This window comes from Hyaena hyaena, unplaced genomic scaffold, assembly GCF_003009895.1.
Source record: "Hyaena hyaena isolate Hyena2069 unplaced genomic scaffold, ASM300989v1 scaffold_39, whole genome shotgun sequence".
In the NCBI taxonomy this organism is placed as follows: Eukaryota; Metazoa; Chordata; class Mammalia; order Carnivora; family Hyaenidae; genus Hyaena; species Hyaena hyaena.
Genome location: NW_024080671.1, coordinates 1,860,498 through 1,888,218, shown reverse-complemented (window position 1 = coordinate 1,888,218; position 27,721 = coordinate 1,860,498). Strand labels below are relative to the sequence as shown.

At 40.7% G+C, this 27,721-nt stretch overlaps 1 protein-coding gene across 2 annotated transcripts; it reads right to left on the bottom strand.

The window, feature by feature from the left end:
• Positions 1-1,247: 1,247 nt before the first annotated feature.
• KCNJ2 (potassium inwardly rectifying channel subfamily J member 2) lies at positions 1,248-9,658 on the bottom strand. Of its 2 annotated transcripts, none has more exons than XM_039229747.1 (2): positions 9,575-9,658; positions 1,248-3,757 (listed from the first exon to the last, which is right to left on the bottom strand). In XM_039229747.1, the coding sequence occupies exon 2, from the start codon at positions 3,531-3,533 to the stop codon at positions 2,250-2,252; it is 1,284 nt and encodes a 427-aa protein (XP_039085678.1). In that variant the 5' UTR covers positions 3,534-3,757; positions 9,575-9,658; the 3' UTR covers positions 1,248-2,249. The 2 variants fall into 2 exon arrangements, with proteins under 2 accessions (XP_039085678.1, XP_039085677.1); XM_039229746.1 differs by lacking the exon at positions 9,575-9,658 and adding an exon at positions 8,749-8,892.
• Positions 9,659-27,721: the final 18,063 nt, after the last annotated feature.

Below are 27,721 nucleotides of genomic sequence, written 5' to 3'. Positions count from 1 at the left end.
ACTGAATACTCTTTGGTTTGATTATTTTCCTTTGCAAAATATCGAAATAGCAGCAGCTGAAGCACTCAGTATTCACTCACTGTCAACAGCCAAATTGTTCCCTCCTCTGTCAATCGTTTTGACCCATCAATCCCAATTCCTCCAACTCTCTAAACAACTTTCCAAACCTGCCTTTAAAGTTGGATTTAAAATAGCATCCACTTGCTTGACATCTCTGTCTTGTTTCAATGAAAAGAACACCAGTTTTCAAACCCATCGACTTTGAAGGCTGAGAACAGCAGAAACTGTCTTATTATTGCAGGCACGGCATTCAGCGATGGCTGTTCAGGAACCAGAGACCATCACACACATCAATTTACAAAATACAGGATTCCAGAACAAGCTGTTTTTTAATGGCATACAGGGATATAATACCATAAGAGAGTTGATTTTGAGACTCCAATTAAAAAAGAAAAGTCAGCACCCCCCAGAATTCACACATAAGGAACTTGAAGCCAAAAAAGAGTTCCATTATTGAGAAACAGCAAGAGGGGGAAAAAAAAAGTTTCGATCAGCCAGGCAGGAGAGACTTCTCAAAACAAGGTGTCCTTAGTAACCTGCTCCTGGGCTACACAGGCTAGAAGGATCAGCTCAGATCCAGTCCTAAGTGTGCATACATAAAGGAGACATAAACCTTTTAGTTCATTATCTCCTCTACTTGTGGCCACCTTATATTTTCTATGGCTCTTGTTGACCCTAAAATACTGCAACATTTTCATTCCCACCCTCTACCACTAAAAAATAAGTAACTTTCCTCTCCCTCCTGAATACTTGAGCTGATGTGCTACATCAGAAGTGGCTGGTCCACACCTCGCTGGCTCCCCCCTTTGACATTTGCAGCCTCCCAGACACCATGGGCCTTGCTCCAGACAGACCGATGGGAAGAAGCAGCCTAGAGGCCAGGTGGGGCATCTTCTCAAAGGCGAAGTCAAGCTGGAAGTGTCCTGACAGTTGGGGCAAGGAATTCAGCTGCAAGGGTTTATACTTATTTATCTTTCATCTTGGATGGCTCAGCTTTGAGGATACCAAAGAACTCCAACGGAGGTCTTATCTTATGGAATAAATTTTGGAATGTGCAAAAAGGGGAAATCCAGAAAAATCTAAGAGCACATCGCCATCTCTCACCTTATGCATCAGCCTGGCCAGTCCTACCTGGCAGGGAGCAAAAGATATTTTATATTGTGTATATGTGAATTTTACTTCCCCTTTCTTCTTTCCCCTCTCATACACAAGTTGCATGAAAGAACAAAATTGAAAAAGCACTACACTTACTAGATTCTGTGTGTATGATATTCTGTTTTCTGAATACGGTGAAAAAGGAAAGGGCAGTTCAAGGTCTTGCTGAGGTTCAAAGTTACTGTCTCTTGATTTCAAGGCAGCCACGGGGCTTTCTATCCCTTTTAGAATAAGCTCCACTGTGCAAAAATGTGCATTATCTTTGGTATTTATTTTAGGTAGTCTAACTTAAAATTTGAGATAACCCATTAACATCATGGAAGGAAAAAAAAACAAACAAACCCAGAGGCTACCATTTGGCTAGTGTTACATAATGCCCTTATGTAACCAAAGAGAGAGAGAGAGAGAGAGAGAGAGACAGAGAGAGAGAGAAAATCAATTCTAGCAAACAAATTACTGGCCTCAAAAAATCAGGCTCTCATTTGGCAGCTCATAGCCAAATACTTGCCACTTTGAAGCACACATCATGAGCTTTCAACAGAGTTCAACACTGACTTTTAAATTACACGAAAGAAAAACTACACAACAACAAAAATACGATTTGTGTTCATGTAGTTAGCAGCTTTTCAAAAATTAAGGCAGAGTCTTGCCTTTGTTATGCCATTAAAAACATTCTTGTTCCCTAAAGAGAAGCATTCTGGATTAGTCAAATACCCAACCAAGGCTTGCCTGCAAGTTCAAGTTTTGTAAAAACACAAAACAATACATAAAAACCCCATAACTTATTCTACAACATGTATGTGCCATTGGGTCATGGGCGGGTGGGGTGGGGGGTGGGGACAGGGAGGCATGTTGAGTGCTTTATGTGCATTTCCGAGCTTACAGTCTTTCTTTGAAACCATTGTGCTAGCCTCAGTCCCTTGTGGCCACTTGCCTTGACCCACCTCTTCACCAGTACCGTCGTCTGAATAACTGTTTTGGGCCTTTGACCAACAGACTGTATTTTAAAGTAAATATTCCAGAGAAGGAAGCAGTCATATCTCCGACTCTCGCCGTAAGGGCCTGGGCTCTAGAGGTACACTTGCCTGGTTGTGAAGGTCTATGTCAGGGGGTGTGTCCGTACTAGTGCTTTCTGGAACTCCATTTTCACTGTCATCTTCCTCTTTGCTTGTGAGGGCAACTTCGTTTTCGTAGCAAAATGAATTAGCATTTGAGAGGATATATTTCTTTTCTGCTAAGTCTCTGGCACTACAAAGGGGAGTGTTGGGCACTTCGTAAGTCTTGTGGAACCTTGAATAGTCCACTTTGTAATAGTGCTTCTCTTCAAAGAGTACAGGCTCATAGCGGTGGCCCCAGAGGATTTCATTGGCCAGATATGAGCTACGGCACTGTGTTGTCATGGCGGTGGCTTCCACCATGCCTTCCAGTATCACAACAATTTCAAAGTCTGCATTGTCAATGTCCTGTTTACTCAGATCGTATAAAGGACTATCTTCATCTATTTCATGGACTATGGTGATTGGGGACACCAGAAATATACGGTCAATTCCACTGTCAAAACCAACGTTGATATCTATTTGATCCAGGGGGATGTACTCCCCTTCAGAAGTAATTCTGGATTTGAGCAGCTGGGCTCTCACGTGTGCTTCCACCAAGTGGCTTTTCCGAAGATTGCCCACCCGCCACATCAAACACAGTTTGCCATCTCTCATGGCAATCACAGCATTGTGACTGAAGACAAGAGTCTCGTTTCTCTTCTTTGGCTTTGCCATCTTTGCCATGACTGCACCAATGATAAAGGCATCAATGATGCAGCCCACAATGGACTGGAACACCACCATAAAAACAGCAATCGGGCATTCTTCCGTGACACACCTGAAGCCATAACCTATGGTTGTCTGGGTCTCGATGGAGAAAAGGAAGGCCGCTGTGAAGCTGTTGACCTCCGAGACACAAGCTTTGCTCTCTTTAGATGCATCCAGATCCCCATGGAGCAGAGCTATCAACCAAAACACACAGCCAAAAAACAGCCACGAGAGAACGAAAGCCAGACAGAAGATAACCAGCATCCATCGCCAACGAATGTCCACGCACGTAGTAAAGATGTCTGCAAGGTACCGTTGTCCCTTCTCACCCACATTGATGAACTGAACATTACAGTGGCCGTCTTTCTTCACAAAGCGGCTCCTGCACTGTTGTCGAGTGTGGACTTTACTCTTCCCATTCCCAAAGCCATTTGCAACCGCCATGGTGGCCAACTTCATCCCGTCTTCTTCTGAAGAGACAATGCTATAGCGGTTGGTCCGCACACTGCCCATCGCTTCTGCTGTGGACTCCAGTGCTTCTGCTTTGGAAAACAGTCTGAGTTTTTGCAAAACCCTTTGGAGAAACAGTTTTGAATGTTCAGTGAGGACACACACACATAAAAAAATAAGGAGAGGTGGGGGGTCTCCAGGAGCCTTGAGCTTCTACCAAGGTCTGTCTACTGACATGCAGAGCTACCTTAGTAACTCAGCTGACATCCAGGGCCAGGGTTCGTGTCCTGCAAACAAACAGACAGACAGACAGAAGACATTATTCATTAGAAGAGATGTCATTACTGAAGGGTTCTACTCTCTAAGGCAGCATGTCTTTACAAGATACAGTCAAATATAGAGAAGTACACGCTGCATTGAATAATAGGATTTTTCATTTCTTTGCCCCCCAAAAATATTTATATGATATAAATAAAGTCAATAAACATAGAAGACGTAGTTGCTTGGAACAGTCTTTCAACCAACATTTCAGGTCCTTTTTCCCTTTTCCAGCAAGCTAGGAGATTCTGTTTTACAGATACCCTCTCTTTTTCTCTCTCTTGCCTTCTGTACTTGCTAGGGTCCCAAGTTATCAAGCAGAAGAAAGACTTGTTAAGGCCAAATTTTGTCGCAAGGCTTTGAGAACTCAAGACATGTCTAGAGAACATTTCATATAAATGCAGTACATTCACATTAATTTGAGTTGCAGGTGCATTATGGGAGACTATGGGAGCCCTTGATGACACGGTGGAAAGCAGAAGGCACAGACTAATTTGTTTAAATGATAAAACTGAGTACACAGCCCTTATAATGATCTGAAATCGGTCCCAATTTCTGGAGACTGTTTGGGCTTGCTGCATCACTTCACACGCTGCAAGCAGCCACTTTGCAGAAATGCCCGATAACATCTCTGTAGTGCAAGTGATTCTGACTTGAAGGCGTAGGTTTGCTCGCTCTGGGGGATAAAGAGTGAGTCTGTTGCCTAGCAATGAGTCCTGAAATTCTCCGGAGATGGGACTGCCATGTGTAATGACAGGCTAGGAAGTAAGTACCTTTGTGCCAAAGGACCAGGTCTTTAGCGAATTGAGATAAGGCAGGAACTCATTTCATGTGGGTCCAATTCTATGTTTTCCCAAACAGAGACAACTTTGTAGGAGCAGAGCATAATTGTCAGTTTACTTTCACTTCGAGCACTGCTGTTAGCTGTATGTTCCCATGGAGAAGGCACTCACCTTTACCTAATGTGAACAAATAGTAGTTTTTTAATTTTCTCCTCTTGCTTCATCCTAACCTAGGTAACAACTGTCTATTTAACTTCCCATCTTCACTCCAAAGAAAACTATTATTTTTCCTTGAGTGACAAACAGAAGTCTAAGAAAGTCAAGCGTGTTTCTTTCATCAAGTAGAAATTAACAAAACGAAGATGGCATATAAAAACCAAAAGCAATCCCCCACTTGTCAAACAACCCATTCGATCTCCTGCAATAAAGGGGGTCAATGAAAAGCAGATGGTGAGGAACAGAGATTTGCTGAAGCCCTGATAACGAGGTCTCCACTTTTTCTTTCTCCCCCCAAACCACATTAAGATTAAGTGGTTAACCGAACCAATTTCAGCCAAGCCAACTGCAAACAAATAAAGCAAGCGATGTATCTTGTTTTGGTACACCCCCTTAAAGAGAGGCAAGGTGCATTGTCTTTGAAACTGCCTCGTTACAGGCATTTCACTTCTCCCTCCTTATCCAAGTTATTATGCAAGAATGTGCCCCAACACATTTTTCCTGAGATTAGTCATCTGTGAAAATTGCAATGTGTGTTACATTTTGGCAGCTTCTGACACCTAAATGATGCCCGATTTGAAAGTGCCTTTGAATTACTTTATAAAAAGAAGTTACTGTGCCTTCCCAGTCTTCCACCTGCTTCAATGTTTTGTCTGCTTCTCTATGAAGTTTGTACTTGGACAAAAGAAACAAGTCTCCTATTCCTCAGGGTTCTAGGTCCTGGACATGGAAAGGATTTTTTTTAACAGTTGATTTCAAGATTATTGGGCTCATGTGAAATTGCCAAAGATTTCTACACAAAACCAGATAGGGATAATAATATAATAGCAGATGCAGGTGTACTTTCCAAAAAAGGGGGAGGGGAAAAGGCTCGCTTAAATAGTGCTTGTATCCTTGAGCTCTGGATGACTTCAGAATCTTATATTATAAGTTGACACCAAGAAATTCCCTTTTCATGATTCAAAACAAGCGTTCCATCTGAGTTACCATGAGGGACCATGAGTAGACAGATTCAAATTTCTTCTGACTTATTTCTGCACTCTTTCCAGATTAAAGCTTAACAACCATATGAAATCCAAAGACTGAATTACGACCTTCCAAAAATCTTGACCCCAGGACATCAGTTCGAATTCTGCAAAACACAACACCAGCTTCCTACGAATAGCTTTCTGCATTTAGAACTTGAAAACAGCCTGTATTGAACGACTATTATTGTCTTATTTCCACTGTTTATGACAGAATTTGTTCCACATGTAGAGTATCATTTAGAAATTTTACCCTTCTGCCTGGAAAGGGGAAAAAAGTTTTTTTTTTTTTTTTTTTGGCAAAACGGAAGCTTTTGTCACTTCGAACAGATATGCTCCAAAACAGATTTATGTGTGTATATGTGTGCACACACATTATGTGTATTCAGAGTTTTGGGAAACTGATTACAGAGCAAAACTCTGGAACTTGCCACAGTTTGCTAGAGTGATTGTCTTAATATTTCATTATGATGAATGCCCTTCTTACTGACCTACCCACATGCCCAACTGACTTTACGCAAGCAGAAAACTTCCTCGCCTGCTTTCCTCCCACTAAGTATCACCGATTCTTGAGTGTCTAGAGAGAAAACTTTGATTAGGAACAGGGCTTTCATGCCAGTTTATTGTAGACATATATTCAAAATGATTCTTTGAGAAACATTCAATCAAGAGTAATGAACACTAAGTGATTTGACTCCTTAAGGGGTACAACTCGGGAGAATCCATATTTGATTTGATGAACAATGTGTAAAGTCCCCTCTCAGCAAAAATATTTCAGGGCCTGATGTAAATTTAATACATACAAATAATCATTTTACCCAGGCTATAACCAATGAGGTAGAAAGTATTTCTGGGAAATTGAGAGGCTACATGTGGTGCTGTTCATGTTAAGACTATTTATAGGCTGAGCCAAAATTAAGCATAAGCAATGGAAAAAAATAGTTCAGCCATTTCAATCTTAGGTAGATGTTAAAGAGAGAGAGCACTACAGATAAATTCAAGGTCAAGGAGATAACACTGTATAAATGAGCGAATCTGAATCATTTTTATCATATAGGAAATATTCCCAAGATGAGCTATAAGAAACTGGAAAAATATAATTATGAAGAATAAATGTGTCCCGTAAATAATACAGTCGTGGTGTACAGTGGATAACAAAGTTTCTAACTAAGGACAGGAAATAAGGATAGGTAAAGAAAGTGTGCTGGGCTGAAAGAAAGGTCTGCTAATGAGTGTTTAGAGCAGTTATTCCCCAGCTGACGCCACATAGACCAGCCTGAGTGTGCTCAGGGCACATGTTGCTATGTGAGCACAACTGCTGGCAAAGCAGCCTCTTAGAAGCTCAGTAAACAGAAGGGAGGGGGAGGGGTAAGAGGGGAAGGGTAGAGGGATATGCATTTATCTGCGTGAGCACTCTACCATTTATACTCAGCAATGCACGTAGCATCACCCAGCATCTGCAAATGCTGAGAAACAGACATATTTGGGGAGATAAAGCCTGCAACAGCTTATCAGTTCAGGTAAAAATGTGGCCCATCTTTCATGCTCTGGAAAAGTCATACAAGGACTCTACAGCTAACCAGAGATTCTACAACTGGAGCATCTAAAGATGATAGAAATACTGTGTGTCCTTAAAAAAAAAAAAAAAAAGCCAAACTCACCAGCGTTTAGAACAAATATTCCTAGGGATACAATACAAAAACAGTAAAGAAAGTGCCACCACAACATGAGAGGGAGGTGTTAAAGCAAAGTTAAGTGACCTTGACTCCAACGCTGACCCCTCCCACCATCCTTGAAGTAACATGTCTTACTCCTGAGCCTGGAGATTTTTCCAGATATTGGCACATATAAATAAACCACTCAGCGGTGGCGTGGAAGTGAGCAGGAAAAAGCTAACAAGTGTACAGGTATTATACAGCAGATGCAGGGCAGTGGTGTGAGGAAATCTGACAGCCTATTGATTATTAATGTGAAGAGAAAGTAAGTGGTAAAAGGCAGTTGCATTCTTTCATACCTAAAACACGTTTTCAGTGCCTTGTTTCCTAACAGGTAAATTCTGAGCTTATGAAAATACCCAGGATTCACAGCCGTATCCTAGTTACCATCCAACTGGCAGGCTTATCCAGACACAGACATTAAACTGCCCATTTCCTATCTCGATTTTTTTTTTTCAATTGTCATGACAAGTCTATGTTATGATGCAATCTTTTTGCAGAATCAAGTCATTCTGGCCACTGTGCTTTCCTGAAACCACACTGTCTTCAACTTAGGTATTAATACTATTATTACCAAGAATAATACGTTGCTTAGGAGAGAGTGACAAATGATGTGAAAGTTTTGCGGTCTTGGGGCTCAAATCCAACTCGGGCTCGCGCTCTCTTTCCCCAGCAAAGCAACTTTGAGACGCTCGCTCTGCTTGGAACTCCACGCTACACTTGAAGCAATGACAAAGGGGAAAAAAAAGACGCCAAGGAAGGATCAAGACTACTGCTGAGTCCCAAGTTTGCCAAGATTTGAGACCAGTGCTCTAGAAGCACTCCCCACCCCCCGCCTTTTTTTTTTTTTTTTTTCCTTCCTTAGAGCAAGAATCGAACACAGGCTCCCTGGCCCATGTCTCCAAACTCAGTATCTTGCTACAGCTGGTGCATTGGAAGTTATGAGCACAAACAGATGCTGCAGAGAAATCTGTTTCTATTGCTCAACTGTTCCAAGCATGTCTCAGTATTTTTAGCTCTGGGGATGTTCTGGTGCGCACACAAACTCTATAGGCATGATCTGGGACTCCGCAGCGTGGGTAAGCGCTACAGCGGCGTGACAGCTGGGCACCTCTGGGGCAGGCGGGGCAGGGCAGGGTCGGCGACGGCGGCCCGAGTCCGCTCCCCAGGACACACAGGCAGCGGGAGACAAGGAGGGAAGAAAACACACAGCGGCCCTTACCTGTTGCTGGCGCAGGAGCATGGGGACATGGAGTGGAAGTGGGGGGTACAGAGGCATGTAAGATCCAGTAGTTTGTAAAAGCGAGTGAGCCAAAGCAAACCAGAATCCCCAAGACCCAGCTTGCCGGCGCCGGGTAAGGCTGTGCGCTGGCCAGGGCTCTAGTGCGCTCTGCAATATCCTGGGCTCTTTTGAGACACCGGCCCGCCTGGCCCCGCCCCCCGGCCTCTGCCGGCCAATCGCAGCGCGCCTGGCCGCCCGGCCGGCCCCGGGAATCGCAGCAGGGAGGGGAGGATGCTACACCCGCGACCCGCCGCGCGGCCAGCGAGGAGAACCTGCCGCCGCTTCCTCCCCCTCCGCCCTGCGAGCGGGGTCGGGGAGTCCGGCCGCGGCCGGGGAGGAGGAAGTTGCGCCCCAGCTGGGACGGCAGCAGGTGGGCAGCTCCGCGGCCGGGCTCCTGCGGCTGCCTACTTGCAGCCCGGCCTGGGGACCGGCTTCCTCGGCCGTCTCCGAGCCCCACACTTCCCTTCTGCTCTCCTCGGCGGCGGCTCGCTGGGCTCCGCGAGGGGCTGCCAGGGCCGGGAGGAGCGTTTGCAGGCGGGGAGGATCGCATTGCGCGGCGGCCCCGGCGCATCTCCCCGCCCCCCCCCCTCGCTCGCACCTACAGCCCCTCGTCCCCCGAATTCCCCGGCGGAGGAGCCGCGAACGCAGTGGGGCAAAGGGACCGGGACCGGCGCGCGGAGCCCGGCTGGATTTAGACGCGCACAACTTTTGCAACTGCAGAGCCGCTGGGCTCTTGTCTGCGCCCGGCTGTCCGTGAATTACTTACACAGCGCCTAGACTTCTCTGCAGGGTGAACGACTCGTTCCCTCTCGCACTGTCCGCCCTCAATCTCTTTCTCCGCCGCCGCCCGGCACGCTCTACTGATCTAAAATCAGAGCAATTAGAGTAATGAATTCTCTGGAACAGCAACTCCTACAGACACTCAGCTCTGCCCTCGCATCCGCGCCTCCCAGCCCTCACTCCCAGCAACCAGGCAAGAGCATGTAGACCCTTTAAAACCCTCTGTCAATTTCAGTGTTAACCGCGTCTGGATCCTGCAATTTGACAGATTAGTCCGTGTGTGCGCGTGTCTGTGTGTCGGGGTGTGTGTGTGTGTGTGTGTGTGTGTGTGTGTGTATCTCTGTGTGTCAATCGAGTAAGTACATATATCTCTGATTACTTAGGCGTCATAACGAAGCTTTGCTCTTAAAGGACACAGTATATTTAGGAGTCTTCCTTACACGGAGTTTGAAATTCCTGTGTGTGTGTGTAATGTTTATTTCCTCAAGCGACCCAATGCGTCTTTCGTGCAGTTGATTTAAACCTCTCAAGGCCTCCTAGAGTCGCCAAACTACTTCCACGGTCTGGCTGGTATTGGGGCGGCACAGGCTGGCGGCTTTCTGAGCGGAGAGGAGGTGAAACTGACAATTCAAGGAAAGGGTCTGCGCCCACCTCCTAGCCTCATACCCTCACTTGGCCCCTAGGAGGTGCTGGTGAAATATGCTAGGTCTTGCAGATGCGTACTTAACCCTGCTTTAGCAAGGGTGCCGCCTGTCCTGGCGCTGAGCGAGAGACTGAAATTAAGAGTGAGAAATAAGTTGTGCGTGCGGCGTATCTGCTCTGAGAGCCAAACGTATTGCTGTTCCATTCCACTTGCTGAGGTTATACAGTCCTCCAAGCCCTGTAAACGCCTTGCCTTGTAAAACCGTGTATGCGAAATAATGCCTCACAAAGGTGGGGGGGGGAGGGGTCTGTCTACCTTAATATTATTAAGTAATGTATTACTTTTAAACAGCTTGCATTAACTCTGCAAAATAGATGGATGTGTCGAAACCCAGTCTGCAGCCCAAAGCTAAAAACGTGGAGATAGACAGACTAACTGTGCGTAGCCAAAGGAAAGACAAGGAGTGACATCTCACTGCCCACCACAATAAGCTGCTTCTGAAATTGTGTTTCTTCTAAGAAACAGTTGGGAGAGGTCCAGTTAACCCCTTAAAACATTAAGCCTAAAAGGAAAGAGGAAATCATTCATTTATGTATATGTCCTTTATTATGATTCAATCCGTGCATCTGTAGATAGCTAAGACTTTTCCAGCCCATGTGAATTCAGAGAGATGACAGCATTTTTATGTCCAGGTAATGAGCTCTTTTGGCAAATCAGTCATCCAGAAAGGAGTGCCATTTTTCTGGCATGTGGATTGAAATTGTTTTATTTTAATATTCTACTATATCTGAAGAAACTGACTACAAACATAGGCCAAGAGAGTTTCATGTAATAGAAGAATCTTTAAAGAAATGAATGCAAAGTTATAAGATTATGGTTGGTTACATAAATTTTGTTATGGTAGGGGGCAAATAAATAGACGCACCTTCATCTTTCTCGTCAGCGTCACTCTTACCCACCACGGGCTGATATGCAGCAAGGCTTCTTTCTTAAAGAAAAATTGATTATTGCAATACGCAGAGTCCCAGCCTGAATAGAAGTTTTACCTTTGTTATTTAGCTAAATAAGGAAACAAGAAGGATTACCTTCTGTAAGTAAATGACACTTTGTAAATGCATGATAGCTTTGATTAACTCCACTGCTTCATGTTATAAAGGAAAAAAAATAAATGTACATTTTAATGAATAAGTGACTTGTCACTATGTCCCTATGAGGAAAATTCTCGTGTTCCAGAGCTTTCAGGACTTTTTGGAATGATGCGTGATAGAGATTTCTCTAGTCACAATGTATCTTTTTTGGCTGAATCAGTCCTTATTTAGCAAAAATCCCCATTAGTTTTGGACACCAGTGCAGTTGGGTGTTGGGATCCATCTGTGGATTAAATTTTTCCAAGGAAATGACAGTTATGCCCTTACTGATTCCCTCCACAGTAACCACCTATAATATTAGAGCCAAATATTAGTCACAATCCAGATCTGCAGTCAGATTATGAACGGGTGTGTGACGCAGAAGGGAGTGTTCCACTAGGAACACAGATCTTTCCTTTGCACTTACATAAATATCTCTAGCAATCAGATATATTTTCAGACTTCTATTAACCAGATATGCAGTCCAATTGTACGATGATGAGAAGTGAAAAACTCCTTTCATTTGCATCCACTACATTTTGAGAACCTCTTAATAATCTCTGCAGAAATAACTGAGAGCAAGAAATAATAAATAAATGTCAGATGAACTTGCAGCGTAGACAGGATGAGTTTGCAATCTCTTGCAATGAGGGCAATCCATTGGCAATGGTATTTTGTTAATGTTTACTTATTTATTTATTTTGAAAATGAGAGAGAGTGCTTGCTGCGTGCAAGCTGGAGAGGGGCAGAGAGTCCCAAGCAGGTTCTGCGTTGTTAGCTTAGGACCCAACGTGGGGCTCAAAGTCACAGTGAGATCATGAACAGAGCCAAGATCAAGAGTCAGATGATGGGGCACCTGGGCGGCTTGGTTGGTTAAGCGTCTGACTTCAGCTCAGGTCATGATCTCCTGGTTCATGGGTTTGAGCCCCACATCAGGCTCTGTGCTGACATCTCAGAGCCTGGAGCCTGCTTCAGATTCTGTGTCTCCCTCTCTCTCTGTCCCTCCTCCGCTTGCGCTCTGTCTCTCAAAAATAAAAAAAAACTTAAAAAAAGGGTCAGATGCTTAACTGACTGAGCCACCCAGAGCCACCCAGGTTCTCCTGGCAATCGTATTTTAAGGCACCAAATGTAACCTTACCTATGGGAAAACAGCTTTGGCGATTTCACTTACGGCTTACCATACTGATAAGAGTGGTAAATTTTCATTTGTGAGTGGTAAAAATTCATTTTAAATTCACTAACTGTATTTGTTGAGTACATGCTTTGTATTTTAACTATATGCTGAGTGATAGGGGAGACTTAAAAGCCCTGAGAGGAACAATTTCTTCCCTCTGGGAATTCACAGCCAGAGTCTCTCACTGAGAAGACAAGCAAGGCACCAGTGAAATCAAATGGCCCAATGACAGGAAAGGAAGCCTACAGTTGAAGTGATAAAATAGATCATGCAAGCAAAAAACGATGTTCTGGAGAGTTTCTGAGGAGTCGAATCAACTAGAATTTATGGGGAAGTTCAGGATCGAAGACTTAATATGTGTGGTATATTACCGAGTAGAGTTGTGTTAAGGATAGTAAGAGAATACAAGACGATAGGATTGTCTCTTCATTCAGTTTATGTCCTGAAACAACTGTCATGCTCCCAGATCGGTCCGTAGACATGTAATCGCGTGTATAAATTATAAGCTGCTTCTAAGAATGCTTCATGTCTCTGCCTACACACACACTGATTCTTCTAAAGCAGGAGGATTTATTCCACAGGCCGTATTTGCCATTTGTTACCACTGTAACACACAGTGATGATGTCTCCTTTTTCTGGCATCCCTGGGAATGCAGTATATCGCATAATAGCTTTTCTAATCAATTGAAATTTGTTTGTGTTGGGAACTATTTTCTCCGATGCACTGTATACATCTGATTGCTCCTGTAGCCCTCTGTAAATATTTCTAGTGTAGCATGTTTTGTTACTGTCATGCTATTCCAAATAGGTTTCCCTGTATTTTTCCACCTAAGAGCTTTTCAAAATCCACTGCCATGTCTTCTTTATCTTCCTCATTGCCTTGCACATGGCCAAGGAAATAAGTCAATTTCAGTAAATGTTAGTTGAATGATGGAACGAAAGTAACAGTATTTTTGAGTATATTATTCAAAAGTAATGGCTTTTGAATAATGACTCGGTATCATTATAATCATTTTCACCTGCAACAGAGGGGGACCCCCAGGTTACAGTAAGAGCAACGTCTTCTACATTAAATGACTCTAGACTAAGCTTACTTAAGTCTTCTTCCTGTTTTTTCCCTCTTTTCCACCAAGGACAGTCCTCACTCCTCATTATTCTTTCTGTCAAATATATCAGGCTGTCATCATGCTCTATCTAATTTGTTGATTCTAATCTGCACAGTACTGAGAACTTATATAAACTGCGTTGCTTAGAAATATGTGCAAAGTGAAAACAAATATATTCTAAAGGGCTTAAAGTGGATATATATTTTTGAAATAGTATGAGCAGATGCCAAATTTGGAGTTACCTTTTGGTCAGTTTCATTTTTGGGTAAAAAAGCTGTAGGATATGGATTCATGACATCTATTTCAGCCTCTGAAAGCATTTAAATGCTTTATTCCTGGTATTTACTGTGTAATAAATAGTTAAGGAAGACCTCTGGATAAGGGAGGTACCTTTGTGTCTGCAAATATGCACGTTTATACATATATGTACAACAAAACCATACAGTCATTTATTGAGAAATCATTTGAGTGCTTACTGTTTCCATTAATATGATCTTTATTTTCCATCAAATATGTTAAAACCAACAATACTAAGTGGGAATGTTTTTTTTTTAATTTTTTATATTTATTTACTTTTGAGAGAGAGCGAGCATATGTGGGTGAGGGGCAGAGCCAGAGAGGGACACAGAATCTGAAGCAGGCTCCAGGCTCTGAGCTCTCAGGACAGAGCCTGACTTGGGGCTCGAACTCACCAGCTGTGAGATCATGACCTGAGTCAAAGTTGGACACTTAACTAACTGAGCCACCCAGGTGCCCCTGGAATTTTTTTTTTAATCACACTTCCAGAGCAGCTGAATTAATATTTAGTAAACTACTCTCTTCTATCATGCTCTGGACGACCATGTATTTCATGTGGGTGAGATAGTTATACTCTGAAAATATCATATTCATCTTCAGGCTACCTTACTGTTACTGATTACGATGACCACTGCATCTGTGTTGTCTGACATGTCAGCTCCCTTAAAAATAATGAGCCTAAAGCCTTAGTTCATTATCTCTTGACACAGGCTTAGATCTCCTTAGATCTCCTTGGATCGGGGAGCCCTGCCATAAGATGCCTGGACCTTGGCTTTTTCCAGAACTAACAACAACAAAAAACAACTTCAGACAACCATGATTAGTCACAACTGTAGACATTTAAAGAATATGCCACAAGCTACAAAGAAAACACAAAACACAGTCTGAGTAATGTCAACAATACTGTAGTGTTACTTTTGAAAGAAAGGGTATATACCGGAATGTCTATGTTTGGGGATATGGGCTCTAACAGTTTGTGTGTGTGGTTTCTCAAGTGTATGTAGGTCTTTTTTTTTTTTTTTCATTGTCAGAGCAGTTATGGCAAATGTACAAGAGAAACACTAAAAATATAGAAGACTGCAGGAAAACACAGAAAATAAATCCATATTCTCACCATTGTAAATATTTTGGTATTATCTCCCCCTTTTTCCTATTTTCTATCTTTATATTTTTATAATTTTAAGATCAATTGCGTCATACTTTTTTATACATGAGTATCTTACTTTTTATACTTAAGTATTTGTCATGCAATTAAAATTCATTGGAAAGTATATGTTTTAATGTTTACGTGTATTTCATGTCTGTAGTATGTATGAACCATACTTTAATGAGTCATCATCTATTCTTATACCTTTATATTCATTTTTGTTTTATACTCATATAATGATGCATTAACTGTTCTCGTAGATTGTTTATCTTCATCTCTTACTATTTTGTTAGGTTTCCAAATGTGGAATTACTAGGTCAAAGGGTATGATTTCTTGAAACATTTTTTTAATTGCAATTCTTTCAAGACAAATCCTGATACATTGAATTTCAAGGATATTCTAAATTATGTGACTTTGATGATGGTGACGGCATTACACGATGGCTAGAGTTTGGACTTTGGGTCACCCTGATATGTGTCTGCAACATTGATCCAACTAGCTGTAAAAGGCCATTATAAGGATTCAAAATAATATACATAAAGTGCTTGACGTATAATGAACACTTAGGCGATGGAATTTTTCATGCTACCTTTGCTGCTCCTGCTACTAATGATGAAAAGGTTAATAAATATAATAAATTAATTGTGGGGAGTAAGATGTTTTAAAGAGATATTTAGATGCAATAAGTCTTTCAATAACATGACAACCTGTTGCAGTGCCTGATTAAGTGTGAAAATCATAAATGAAGAGAGAAACATTTGAGGAGTTTAGGAACATTTTATAGCTATATTGGCATAGGGGCTGCTGTTAGAAGGAGAAAAACAAAGTGGATTTTCTAGGTGATGGTCAGCATTTGAATACAGTAGCGAATAAAGAGATATTGGTATTGAACATTAAATTCAGACCAGATTTTAGACCCTTCAAGACAAGCATGAAGAGGGACACTTTTATTCTTTAGATGGGGAGGGATCTGCCGGTGACTGAACAGAAGACTAAGAGCTGTGAGCCGGACTGTGAGAACATCATTGGGACTGTCGTTTCTACATCCGTTGCCTTTGGCTGCATTCCTGCCATGTGATGTTTTCTTCTGGATTTCTCCTCATATGATTTCCCAAATCCCAACTTGAATGTATAAGGAAATAGAGATAGAGAAATTTTGTTTCAAGGAAGTTCCTCATGTGAATGGAGGCTGTTGATACAGATTCTAAGTCTGCTGATTTCAAACCCAAGATTTCTTCCTCGCTTTCTGCAGAATATAACTTTTCATGGCATCTGTGCTCAGATGAATCTAGAAACCATAGAATAATAGGGCTGTAATTTTCACTGCCAATTACTAATTCCCCTCAAATTATTCCTACACTGACTATAGTATATGAAGTTTGGCATTTCAACTCCTCACACAAGACCGATTTCCAAATGTTTGGGCTCAATTTCTGTGTTTCATGTGGGAGACTGTATCTGAGGATATGATTGATCTTTTCCTCTTTCATTGACCAGTTCCTGTTCCTCCATTGATATTTAATTCCAGGTCCTTGGTAAATGTGTCTTTTAATATTCAAAGTCCTGTGTATAAGTTACAAATAAGTAACTTGTATTACAACAATACAAAAATAAAATGCTATACTTCACTCTTACCAATAACATTAATGACTAATGATAACAGGAAAAATAACTTTGATAGCACTACGTGGTTCCTAAAACAAAACCCAAGCTACCTTACTGCTCATTTTATAGGTGCTTACTTAGATATTTTAATGTACTAATTAGGATCAAATCCAAACTAGGATCAAAGCTATTCAGATTTGAGCTCCACCTGGTCCGTTCTAAATGTTAAAGAAATCCAAATGAATGATCACTGTAATCGAGCATTTCAGAAAATTGTTTCTATGGTTAGTAACAGAGAAACTCTGAATTTATTACACAGACTTAAATCCTGTCTCAGTATTGCAGCTTCTGGTCTTATCAGCAAAGAAAATCTCTTTTTAACACTTGTATTTACGCTAAATCTATTCTGTTAAATGGTTTGTATGACTGAATCACCAAATTTTAGCAGGGCAGGAACTGCCACTAAAAATAATGCCTTCTAGTAAGCTCCGTCATCTTCCTGCATGTAAACTGAAATACGTGAAGACTCCCCAGTATACCTGTTAGGTCAACTTGGGGAAAGAAAATCATTTAAGAAAGCTAGCTTTCGAATTTACTGAGATCAAATCTCTTATGTATGTTAAACGCATGCCATGATGCTTTCCACAAAGAAAAATCCTTGAAAAATATGATGTATTTCCCACTTGGGCAAAGGTTAAAAACCCAAAGCTATTGTTTGGAATGCCAATTATTTTTCTATAAAAATGTAGTGTCTCCTTAAGGAGTACTAGATTAAGAGAAAGAAGGAACGTATTTAATAAATTAGTGAGCACAAAGCCAATTCAAAGTATATAAACATGGAAACACATGCACACTCAGAGTTCTATGTCTTGAATTCATGGTGTCATAGCCAAGAACCTCACAAGAGGTTGAAGATGGCTGCATTTTGATTTGCAGTACTTCGTTCTGACAAAAGAGCTGGAATCAGCATTGAGATTCCATTTCTGAGTAACTTGCTTTCATGAACCCGACTTTATAGTGTTTAGGAGTTCGGTTATATTTTGCAATTTGTAATTTTTAAAAAAAGTTATCTACTCACCCATTGCACACATATTTCTTATGCATTAAAATACGAAACATTCAAAGCAGATAGTGGTGACTTGCTCAGTATTTTCCAAAAAAAGAATAATCTATAGAGCGCTGAGGCTAAACAGCTTCAATCTTTTTTACACAATGCTAGCTAAGGACACATAACAGAGGCAGTTAGTTCATTCCTTTGGAGCGGCGGCCGATGAAAGTCCTATTTGTAAGTCCTGGCAGAACCTGTCTGAACATCTACTTGGTCAAAGCATCATTTAGCACAAAAGACTGTCATCAATGCTATATCCATAGTATCAAAATCCAGGCAGGATAGTGGAAATGTATGCGAGTCTCCTTAATCCTGGGCTCACAGTGACTCGGCGCTCTTCCCTAAGCGAATTAAGCACAGAAATGAATTCATTCCTCTCTATGTTCTATCTTCTTTCCTCATACATTGTTTGCCTTGGTTCCTTTTTCCTCTCCATGGTCCATATATTATTTCAAATCCTACAAAAAAAAAAAAAAAAAAAAAGAGGACCCAGACATAGCCTGTGATCCAGACAGAGCAGTTAGAGTTGTATTATTAGCATTATTTAGCATTTGGTTCATCTCTGAACATACAGGATTTAGCTCGACAGGCTCCATTAAAAAGCATCGCCCATCAAAGCAACATGCGGGAAAAGCATCAAGCACACTGCCTAGGAAACCGACCCATGCCCTGCAGGTAAAATAGTCCAGTGGGCCAAAAAGAAAAATAAAAAATAAAATTAAAATAGTTTTTGAAAGTATTTTTTCCATAAGGGAAAGCAATTCTCTCTGAGTTGATTTATAAGTCATGGACACAAAACCACAAGTGAAAAAACAGAAAAAAAAAAGGAAGAAACCCCTCCCCCCCACCTCCCCATAGGCACGGACAGGTGTCCTGTTCCTTTCCTATCTCCCTCTTCCGAGTCTCCACCAGAAGGATCTGCAGCCCGTTTCGAGCAACATAGCGACTGGAGATCTCTTTTGCAAAGTTTTACCCTTAACTCCACTGAAGACCCCCCTCAGACCAAGAAAGATTTTTCTCACAGGAGAGTTTGAGAGAGTCTATGAGTTCATGCTCGAAGTGAATTTCATAATTTCCTCTCTGTGCAAATACCAGGGTATTTATTTCTCTTACGTAATTTCCAGGGAGTCCGTTATGTGACCCGACTTCTATTCTGTTGGTCTACTGAGGGACCTTACCGTCAGTCACCCTTGGTGAGAACGTACCCAAGGACTGATATATGACTGCAAAGGAACTTAACAATTCCTGGAAGGAAAAGGGTTAAGAGCCAGTAAAAACAGCATAAATTTACACATGACCTAGTAAGATTACACTTTCATTCTCTTCCTTGCAAGGAACAACAATGGCAACATCCATAACTAATGCTTCTGGTCTAAAAAACCTTCTCCCTAAAGGAGTGCTTTCTACTCACTGCAGATGATCTCAACAGCCTGTGGTTAGAAAGGATCCTTAGCCAGGGAGATGTACTCACTGATTTTTCTTTCAAAAGGAGCTAAAAGGCTCATTACATCATGGAAAAATAATCTCAGCTACTGGTCTGAAGGGAACAGCTTTGAGCAAGTGGTTTGTGATGGTCCGATTCTGGCTGACAAGTTTTAGAATTAGAACCGGTTTGTCCCGATCTTAACCTAACCGCTAGGAAGGGGGTTGGCTTCAATAGCCAAAGGACTTGGCCTTGGACACAACTGTGAGCAGAGAAAAGCCACTGTAGTGGCTTAAGTTAAAACAAAAACAAAACAACAACAAAAACACAAAAACCAAAACTGGTCCTGGAGAAGAACAGCGGACATGCATTTGTTTTCCGTTATAGATAAGATCAAATGCTCCAAAGAGTGACTGATATAGATGTGACAGTCTTCTCTGTCCCAAGCCTGCAGTGGAGGCTTCCCTAGATGAGCAAACTAATTGCAAACTGAGCTCTCTGTAGGGGATCCAGGTGGCACAATAGAAAGTGGTCAGAGCTAAACTGCAGCCCTTCCCTTCCCCACCCCCCACCCCCGCCCCCAACAATCACCTTTCCTTTTTCCCCTTTCTCCTCTAGGAATTTTCCATCAGCTGGGGCACAAGGACATCAGTTGTCACACCGATGGGAAAAGTTGCACTCTTGCCCTTGACCGTGGCTGCCTCTGGGCGGCCTTGTCTTTGCCGGTGGAGTCCACTGATACTGGAGCAGTGTGCAACAGCTGCTCCGTCCAGGTCCTCCCAATATCACCCAGTTCTTTTCCTCCCCTCTCCTCCTCCTTCCTTGAGGTTTGCACACAAATGTCTCAGGAAAAAACCTTTATGATGCTTCCTGGCAAACACCTCAAATGCCTTAGGCCAGCAGATACCTGGAAGAGCTGGTCTTGAGGACTTTTCAAGACTGTTAATTGTATTCGAAGTGCTCTGGAAAGACTCAATTAAAATGAGAAAGGTAGCAACCCGGGGAAAACTGAGACATTTTGAGATAGCCTCATTGGGAGATTTATTTTTCTTTAATATCAATTATTTTCTAAAAAAAAAAACCATCAATTCCTTGTGTGGAATAACTACCCTGGCTTCAGATATGACCAAATCTGAAGTGACTTCTCGCAAACATACCCCCCCTTTTTTTTTCATGAGAACAATATAGGGCTGAACATTCCTGATGGGAGAGCATCCACATCAAGAAAATGAGCTAGAGCAAAGATACGTAATTTATATACAAATGCCCTGATATTACAAGACCCATAGAAAATACAACCTTTTTTTTTTGAACCCTGGGCCTTTTTGATATTTAAACCAAGAATGTCACCCTTTCCACTGTTCTAGAACAGGGGATCTGTAAGCTGCAGACCACAGGCCAAATCTGCCTCATCATCTCTACAGCTCCTGAGCTAAGAAAGATTCACATTTCTTTTTTTTTCTTTTATTTTTATTTATTTCTAGGAGAGAGAGAGAGAGAGAGAGAGAGAGACAGCGTGAGCAGGGGAGGGTCAGAGATAGAGGGAGTCACAGACTCTGAAATAGGCTCCAGGCTCTGAGCTGGCAGTCAGCACAGAACCCGACGTGGGGCTCGAACCCACGAACCGTGAGATCATGACCTAAGCGAAAGTTGGACGCTTAACCGACTAAGCCACCCAGGCGCCCCAAAAGATTCACATTTCTTAACTGCAGGGGGGAAAATCAAAAGAATAATATTATGTGACACTGACATATTGTTTAAAAACACCAATTTCTATATCCATAAGTAAAGTTGTATTGGATCATAGCCATGCTTGTTTGCTTACAGATTGCCTGACTGCTGCTATTCTGCCACAAAGGCAGAGTTGAGTGGAAGAGACAGAGCCCACATGTGACCCGTAAATCCCAGCCCCTTGCAGAAAAAAAGTGTGCTGACCGCTGGTCCAGAATAATGCTACGACTTTAGGCCGAATTGTGTAAAACAGGTGTGAAAGCCATGCTTCAGCTCTAGTACTAGCAGGCTGACTGCATTTAATTGAAGGATTTATTTAACTATGGATGTTCCTTGTTAAAATGGAGAGAAAATGTTCGTAGATTTATTTTTAGGATCAACATATATGTATTGTAAAATATGTGTTCAAACAATAAATATTTTTGTTCAACCTAATGATAGTTGACAAATTGAGTTACACGTCAAATTTAAGTGTCTTCCAAGTAGACTCATAAAATAAAATTAAGGTTACTGTTAATATCAATCCTTTAAAAATCAATAAATGAGCCTGGGTGGCTCAGTCAGTGAAGCATCAGACTTAGGCTCAGGTCATGATCTCACAGTTCATGAGTTGGAGCCCTGCGTCGGGCTCTGTGCTTACAGCTCAGAGCCTGGAACCTGCTTCAGATTCAGTGTCTCCCTCTCTCTCTGCTCCTCCCCTACTTGCACTCTGCCTCTCTCTCTCACACACAAAAAATAAATAAAGATTAAAAAAATTGTTTTTAAATCAATGAATGTCAAAACTGCCTCCATGGAGACTGATTTTTGCAAATCTGTAACTAGTCTGTTTTATACTTGCTGATCTCTAGGAGACCTGAGGATCCTTGAAACTATCAGACACGTATTTCCCATTGGGTTGCTTCAATTCAACAAATCTTGAATTTGATCTTGTTAGCAATCGTTAAGTGTTGCATATAAGAGTATTTAGCGATGGGCACCTGAGTGGCTTGGTTGGTTAAGCATCTGATTCTCGATTTTGGCCCAGGTCATGATTTCATGGTTTGTGGGGTCAAGCCCTACATCAGGCTCTGTGATGACAGCATGGATCCTGTTTGAGATTCTCTCACCCTCTTTCTCTGCCCCTGTTCCACTCATGCCTCTCTCTCACTCTGTCTCTCTCTCTCTCAATAAATAAATAAACTTAAGAGTATTTAGTGATTGAAAAATATGAAAAACAATAAATAATAGAAAATGGATTATTTGCAAAAAAGTTATGTCATAGAAAATGTTTAAAGACTTTGAATTTGAATGCAGATTAGATCATAGGATTCCATTTCCTTGAGGAAAGAAAGTCTTTATGTTTAAATCAGCTTCTAGATCTGCACCTCTTTCTATATTTGTCTTCAGTGCTAGGATTGGAATGTGGTAAGGAAGGCACTATACACATCAAAGTGAACTTTAAGAGATACCAAAAGAAAACCCCAAAAGTAATCAAGAGAAGTAATAGTTTAATTCATAATTTTTTAAAAAATAAGAAATAATGCAAAATAACCCATGATGGACAAATAGGCCAAAATTGTATATATTCAGATTTTCTGGAGTTTCTTGCAATAGAAAAAAATCAAAATACCAATATATTAAAAAATGGAGACCTATTTCTCTTTCATGTAAAATGATTTGGAGATGGGTACCCCACAGATGGTATGCTCAGGCCCCATGCCATTTTTGATGGGTCAGGCTCCCATATCTTGGCGTTAACATCGTATATATGTGTGTGTGTGTGTGTGTGTGTGTGTGTGTGCATATGTGTGTGTATTTACATATATATGGATAAGATAATATAGTTATTAATGTCATATACATACATCAAATATGTATAAGATAATATAGTTATTAACATAATATTATACATTAATAAAATTGAACAATGACCTGGTAGAGGTGATTATAATTTATTTTTATTTTCTTATGTTAGTGTATTAGCATTTTTTCATTTTTCTCTAAATATTTATTATTTCATAATCAAGAACAAAACCTAACACACTATATAATTTTGAAACTAAAAGAAGATGCCATTTCTTTTTTTATTCAAAGTTTGTCTTCTTTATTAAGGCCAAGACGTCAATTTGATCTTTCATTTGCTGAGGTGTCTACAAAGAATATTGGGTAAATATTCTTCCAATGCACAGAGACTTTGAAATCAAATTTCAATACTCATTAGGGAAAAAATTATTTTGTCTGCCTATAAACACAACTAAATCAATGATTCATATTGTATTTTGTTAGCTTAAATGAGTGAATGCAGCAATAGTTCTAAACAAAACCAATATAAGGTCACTGATGAGGCTAGGCGAAATTTCCTTCCTGGGTTTAACAAGAAAAAACTAAAAAGCAGAATGCACATTTTCAACATAATTCAATGTGAACCTTTTACCCACCAAGCCTCAGAGAACACAAATCTTGGTAAATTATTTTGAGGAAATGAAGGACAAAGTCGTCCAGACTTATTCTCATTAAAAATTTCTAAGAATTAATAGAAGTTTGGTCTTTTCTCCCTGAACACCATTAGACATGCCTATAAGACTAATTTGATCCTATTTTGTAAGAGTTACATTGTTTATTTTAATATCATAAACTCTTAATAAATAAATAGGGCTTTAGACTTCTGCCCATTTGAATACTTCCTTTAAAAGGGAGTGAGGTGGGAACACATGGTATCATTCACTCTCCTGCCCCCATTTGACATCACACGATTTTTTAAAAAGTTTTTATTTATCTCTGAGAGAGAGTGGGAGAGACAGCATGAGCAGGGGAAGGTCAGAGAGAGAAGGAGATACAGAATCTGAAACAGGCTCCAGGCTCTGAGCTAGCTGTCAGCACAGAGCCCTACACGGGGCAAACCCACCAACAGCGAGATCATGACCTCAACCGAAGTCGGAGGCTTAACCGACTGAGCCACCCAGGCGCCCCAACATCACACTATTAATAATATAAAATGCTAACCCCACAGATTGACCCTGAAAGCCAGATCCTAATATGTGAAAATCTTTCTGAAAATATTGATTTTTAGGGAGCTTGTTGCTCATAGATTTGTCATCTGACATTAATTTTTCTTAACACAATTAGATAGTAGCATAATGACTATGCTTCTGTAGAAAACAATTAGCATTTAAAGCATGTGGTGTAGATAAAAATTTCAGAATTGCCTCCAGGAATCAATTAAAGAAAAACACAACAGGGAGAAAAATCAAATATGACAATGATGGCTTTTAAAAACCAGTAAAGTATTGCATTTCCTAAAAAATTGTGGGAAGAAAAGTAAAAAAGAAATAAAGCCAGCCCATTGATTTCAATGGAATTTGAGCTCAAAATCTATTCTAATTAGATGGTAATGGTCATACTAATTCTGTCAAACAATATAGGATCCCCTCAAATCCTTTATATTTAGTTTAAATATTTTTATGAAGAAAATGATTCTAGTGATCTTTGGGGTTAAATATTGTTTATCAAAAATTTATGACTGAAAATCAATGATCTTATTTTATCCTGTTTTTATTCTGCAAACTTGGAAGAGTGAGTTGAACAGTTTTTCCTTAAGGTTCTGTCCAAAGTTAATTTTCTGTGATCTCTCTGGCCAAACTAAAATGGCAGAAATTTTATCTTATGTTATTGGCCCTCTTCACTTTGTCTACTAGAAATAAAACTTTTATAATCCGTTTTCAAAACTCCCACATGAATGTAAGTCATCTGAAAGTCATATAGTCTAAATGATTAAGATATAAGCACAGTTAAATATGAGTTATTATCTTAGTTCTCCATGACCTGGGTGGTTTCAGTCTATGACATTCAATATGACATCATTATATATTTCTTCAGCTTGTTTGTGCATAGTTGCTTTATTCTAATGATTTCTGAAGGTTGATAGAAAGGTGCTGTTAATATTATTACTATTATTATCATCATTATCATTGTAATTTCCACTTTGGGCCATGCTAAGCTAAAAGATCACCCCTTTTTTCTTCGTGGCAAGTAATTGTATGTGAATTTAAAAACAACAATGTCCTGTCTTTTCAACACTGTATTTTTGAGGCACCTGGGTGGCTCAGTTGGTTAAGCATCTGACTCTTTTTTTTCTTTTCTTTTTTTCTTTTTTTTTTAAATTTAAATGAAGTTAGTTAACATACAATGTAGTCTTGGCTTCAGGAGTAGAACTCAGTGACTCATTTCTTACATATGACACCCAGTGCTCATCCCGAAAAGTGCCCTTCTTAATGCCCATCACCCATTTAACTCTTCCCTCCCCACACATCCTTCTGGCTACCCTCAGTTTGTTCTCTTTATTTGAGAGTCTTGTATGGTTTGCCTGTGTCTGACTCTTGATCTCAGTCTTGATTTCGGGGTCAACATAATGTTCTTACAGGATTATGAATTTCCTTCATATAGGCTCCTCTAAAAACTAATTAGATGGCAGCTATCGCTGCAAATATACAAAAAATAATAATATAGTGCATTTGATGTTTTCAAGAGTTTTTCCTTTGTAATTATTTGTAAATAAGCATACCAACAAGTTTTTGTGAGCTTCTCTCTTGTTTATATGTTGATAGTCAACAAATGTACAATGGCTACCAATAAACAGCAACTTTACTATAAACTAAATATAAATACAACCCTAATGCAACTATTATGATTGAACTTACAATGACAACCACAAAAAGCAGTGTTTTGTTTACATCATAAATGCCTCTTTTTCAATACTTTTAAGAATATACATTAAACATTTTCCATTTATCAATATACTAATGCATGCCCTAATATACACCCAAACATAGCTTCACAAATGTTAATGTGTTCACTAAAAGGCCATTACTGGACTTGAATCCATCACCCTCTTTCTTTACAACACTTTTAGTGAAAAGTGAAATTCTCTAGTTTTTATATTCTATCAACTGATTGAAAATCACTATATTAGTTTTTAGCATCACTTAACTACATGCTCTGGAAGAGCAAATTTAAAAGCACAAAAAGTAAATTTAAAGATCAAACTTAGGGGCGCCTGGGTGGCTCAATTAGTCACTTATACATTCGACTTCAGCTCAGGTCATGATCTAGCTATTTGTGAGTTCAAGCCCAGTGTCAGGCTCTGTGCTGACAGCTCAGAGCCTGGAGCCTGCTTTGGATTCTGTGTCTCTCTTTCTCTTTCTCTGCCCCTCCCCTGCTCATGCACCCTTTCTCTCTCATTCTCTGTCTCTCTCAAAAATAAATAGTTTAAAAATCAAAGTTAAAAGGACTTTGTTCTAAAAAGACATCAAAGAATATCCTAAACCACAGCAGCACCAAATCCATTAAGATCTGTCCCCCTCCTCCCCAAGAAAAGAGTGGACATGGAAAGAATCCATTGAAAAGGGAACCAATAGCAATGGAGAGTAGATACAGGGGGATGGGGCTGACTTCAACTGAAAAAAACAGTTTTAACGTTATACCTAAATACACGAGGAAAATAATCAAATCCACGGATGGAAAAAATAAACAGTGAAACCATCATGCAAACAAACCAATGTTTGATTAAAAATTGTGTTCCTCAGTGGATTGCTATTTAGCTCCAGCACAAACCCACAGCAGCCAAGTGGCCCCAGCTCTAGAAAGACCTCAGCTTAAAACAGACCCTGGTTCTCTAGCTCAAGTGCTCGACACAGCCTATTTTACTGCACTTTAATACTGCATCCTAAAAAGCTTGTGAAATAGTATACAGACCCAGGGGCCAGGATGAAGTCCCAATGCACTTCACACACTTGCCTTCCACAGTTGGTTGTAATCGGGGACCAAATATAGAGAGAGGGAAGGAGAGCATATAGAGTCCCAGGGTTTCTTCTCTTTGGTATGTTTCCGTGATCAGATGTTCTTCCTGAGCCAGAATGGTGATCTAGTCACTTCTTTCTAGACCTTCACAATTCATGTTTCCATGGCAGATAAAATTAGCTATCCCTTGGGAATTCAATTTTATGACAAATGTTCTAGATGACAAAAAGCACACAGGCTGGCTGTTGTGACTTTAAATGTATACCCACAGGACTCCAAGCGACTTGGGGCATACCTGGCAACCCCATTATATTTTCTTGGTCCATCACATGCCTGGGCACTCAGGGTAGGGCTGGAGCCATTTTCAGCTTCCCTCAAACCTCATATAGGCACTTCACTGCCAGCGGATTTCCTTGCTTGTCATCACAGTGAAAGAAATGGAAGCAGAGAGAAGGGAACATCTTCAGCCTTCAGGTCTCTGCCTGAAATCCGTGTCTCCATCTCCACCTGGGCGTGCAGTTTTCCCTCCTGTGAATGTAGCTAGGATGCCCTCTTCCCTCCTCTTGTAGACAGGGTGCCTTCTCTTCTCATCTATTCAAGGCCTCTTCTTCTTTATTTATCCCCTCTCTCCTACATTGTCTATTTTTTCCTCTCGATGGGATCGTCCCCATCTGCTCACAAACATGTTGAACCACCTCCCACTAACAAAAGAAAGAAAAATACAAAGAAGAAAATTGGGGAGGAAAAAAAAAAATACAGAAAGCTTCCCTTGACCTTGTATCTTTCTCCAGCCATTACTTCATGTATCTCCTCCCCTTTTTATCAAAACCTTTCGAAAGATGTCCCTGTCTTCTCAGCCCAAAATTCTCCGTTTAATCTCTCTGAGTCTCCATTCAATCTCCATTGAATCACCCCTCAGGCATTCTTTCCCAGGTCAACTCTGTTTTCTCACACTTTCTCTGAGTAGTACTTGACAGTCCGTCACTTGCTCACTTG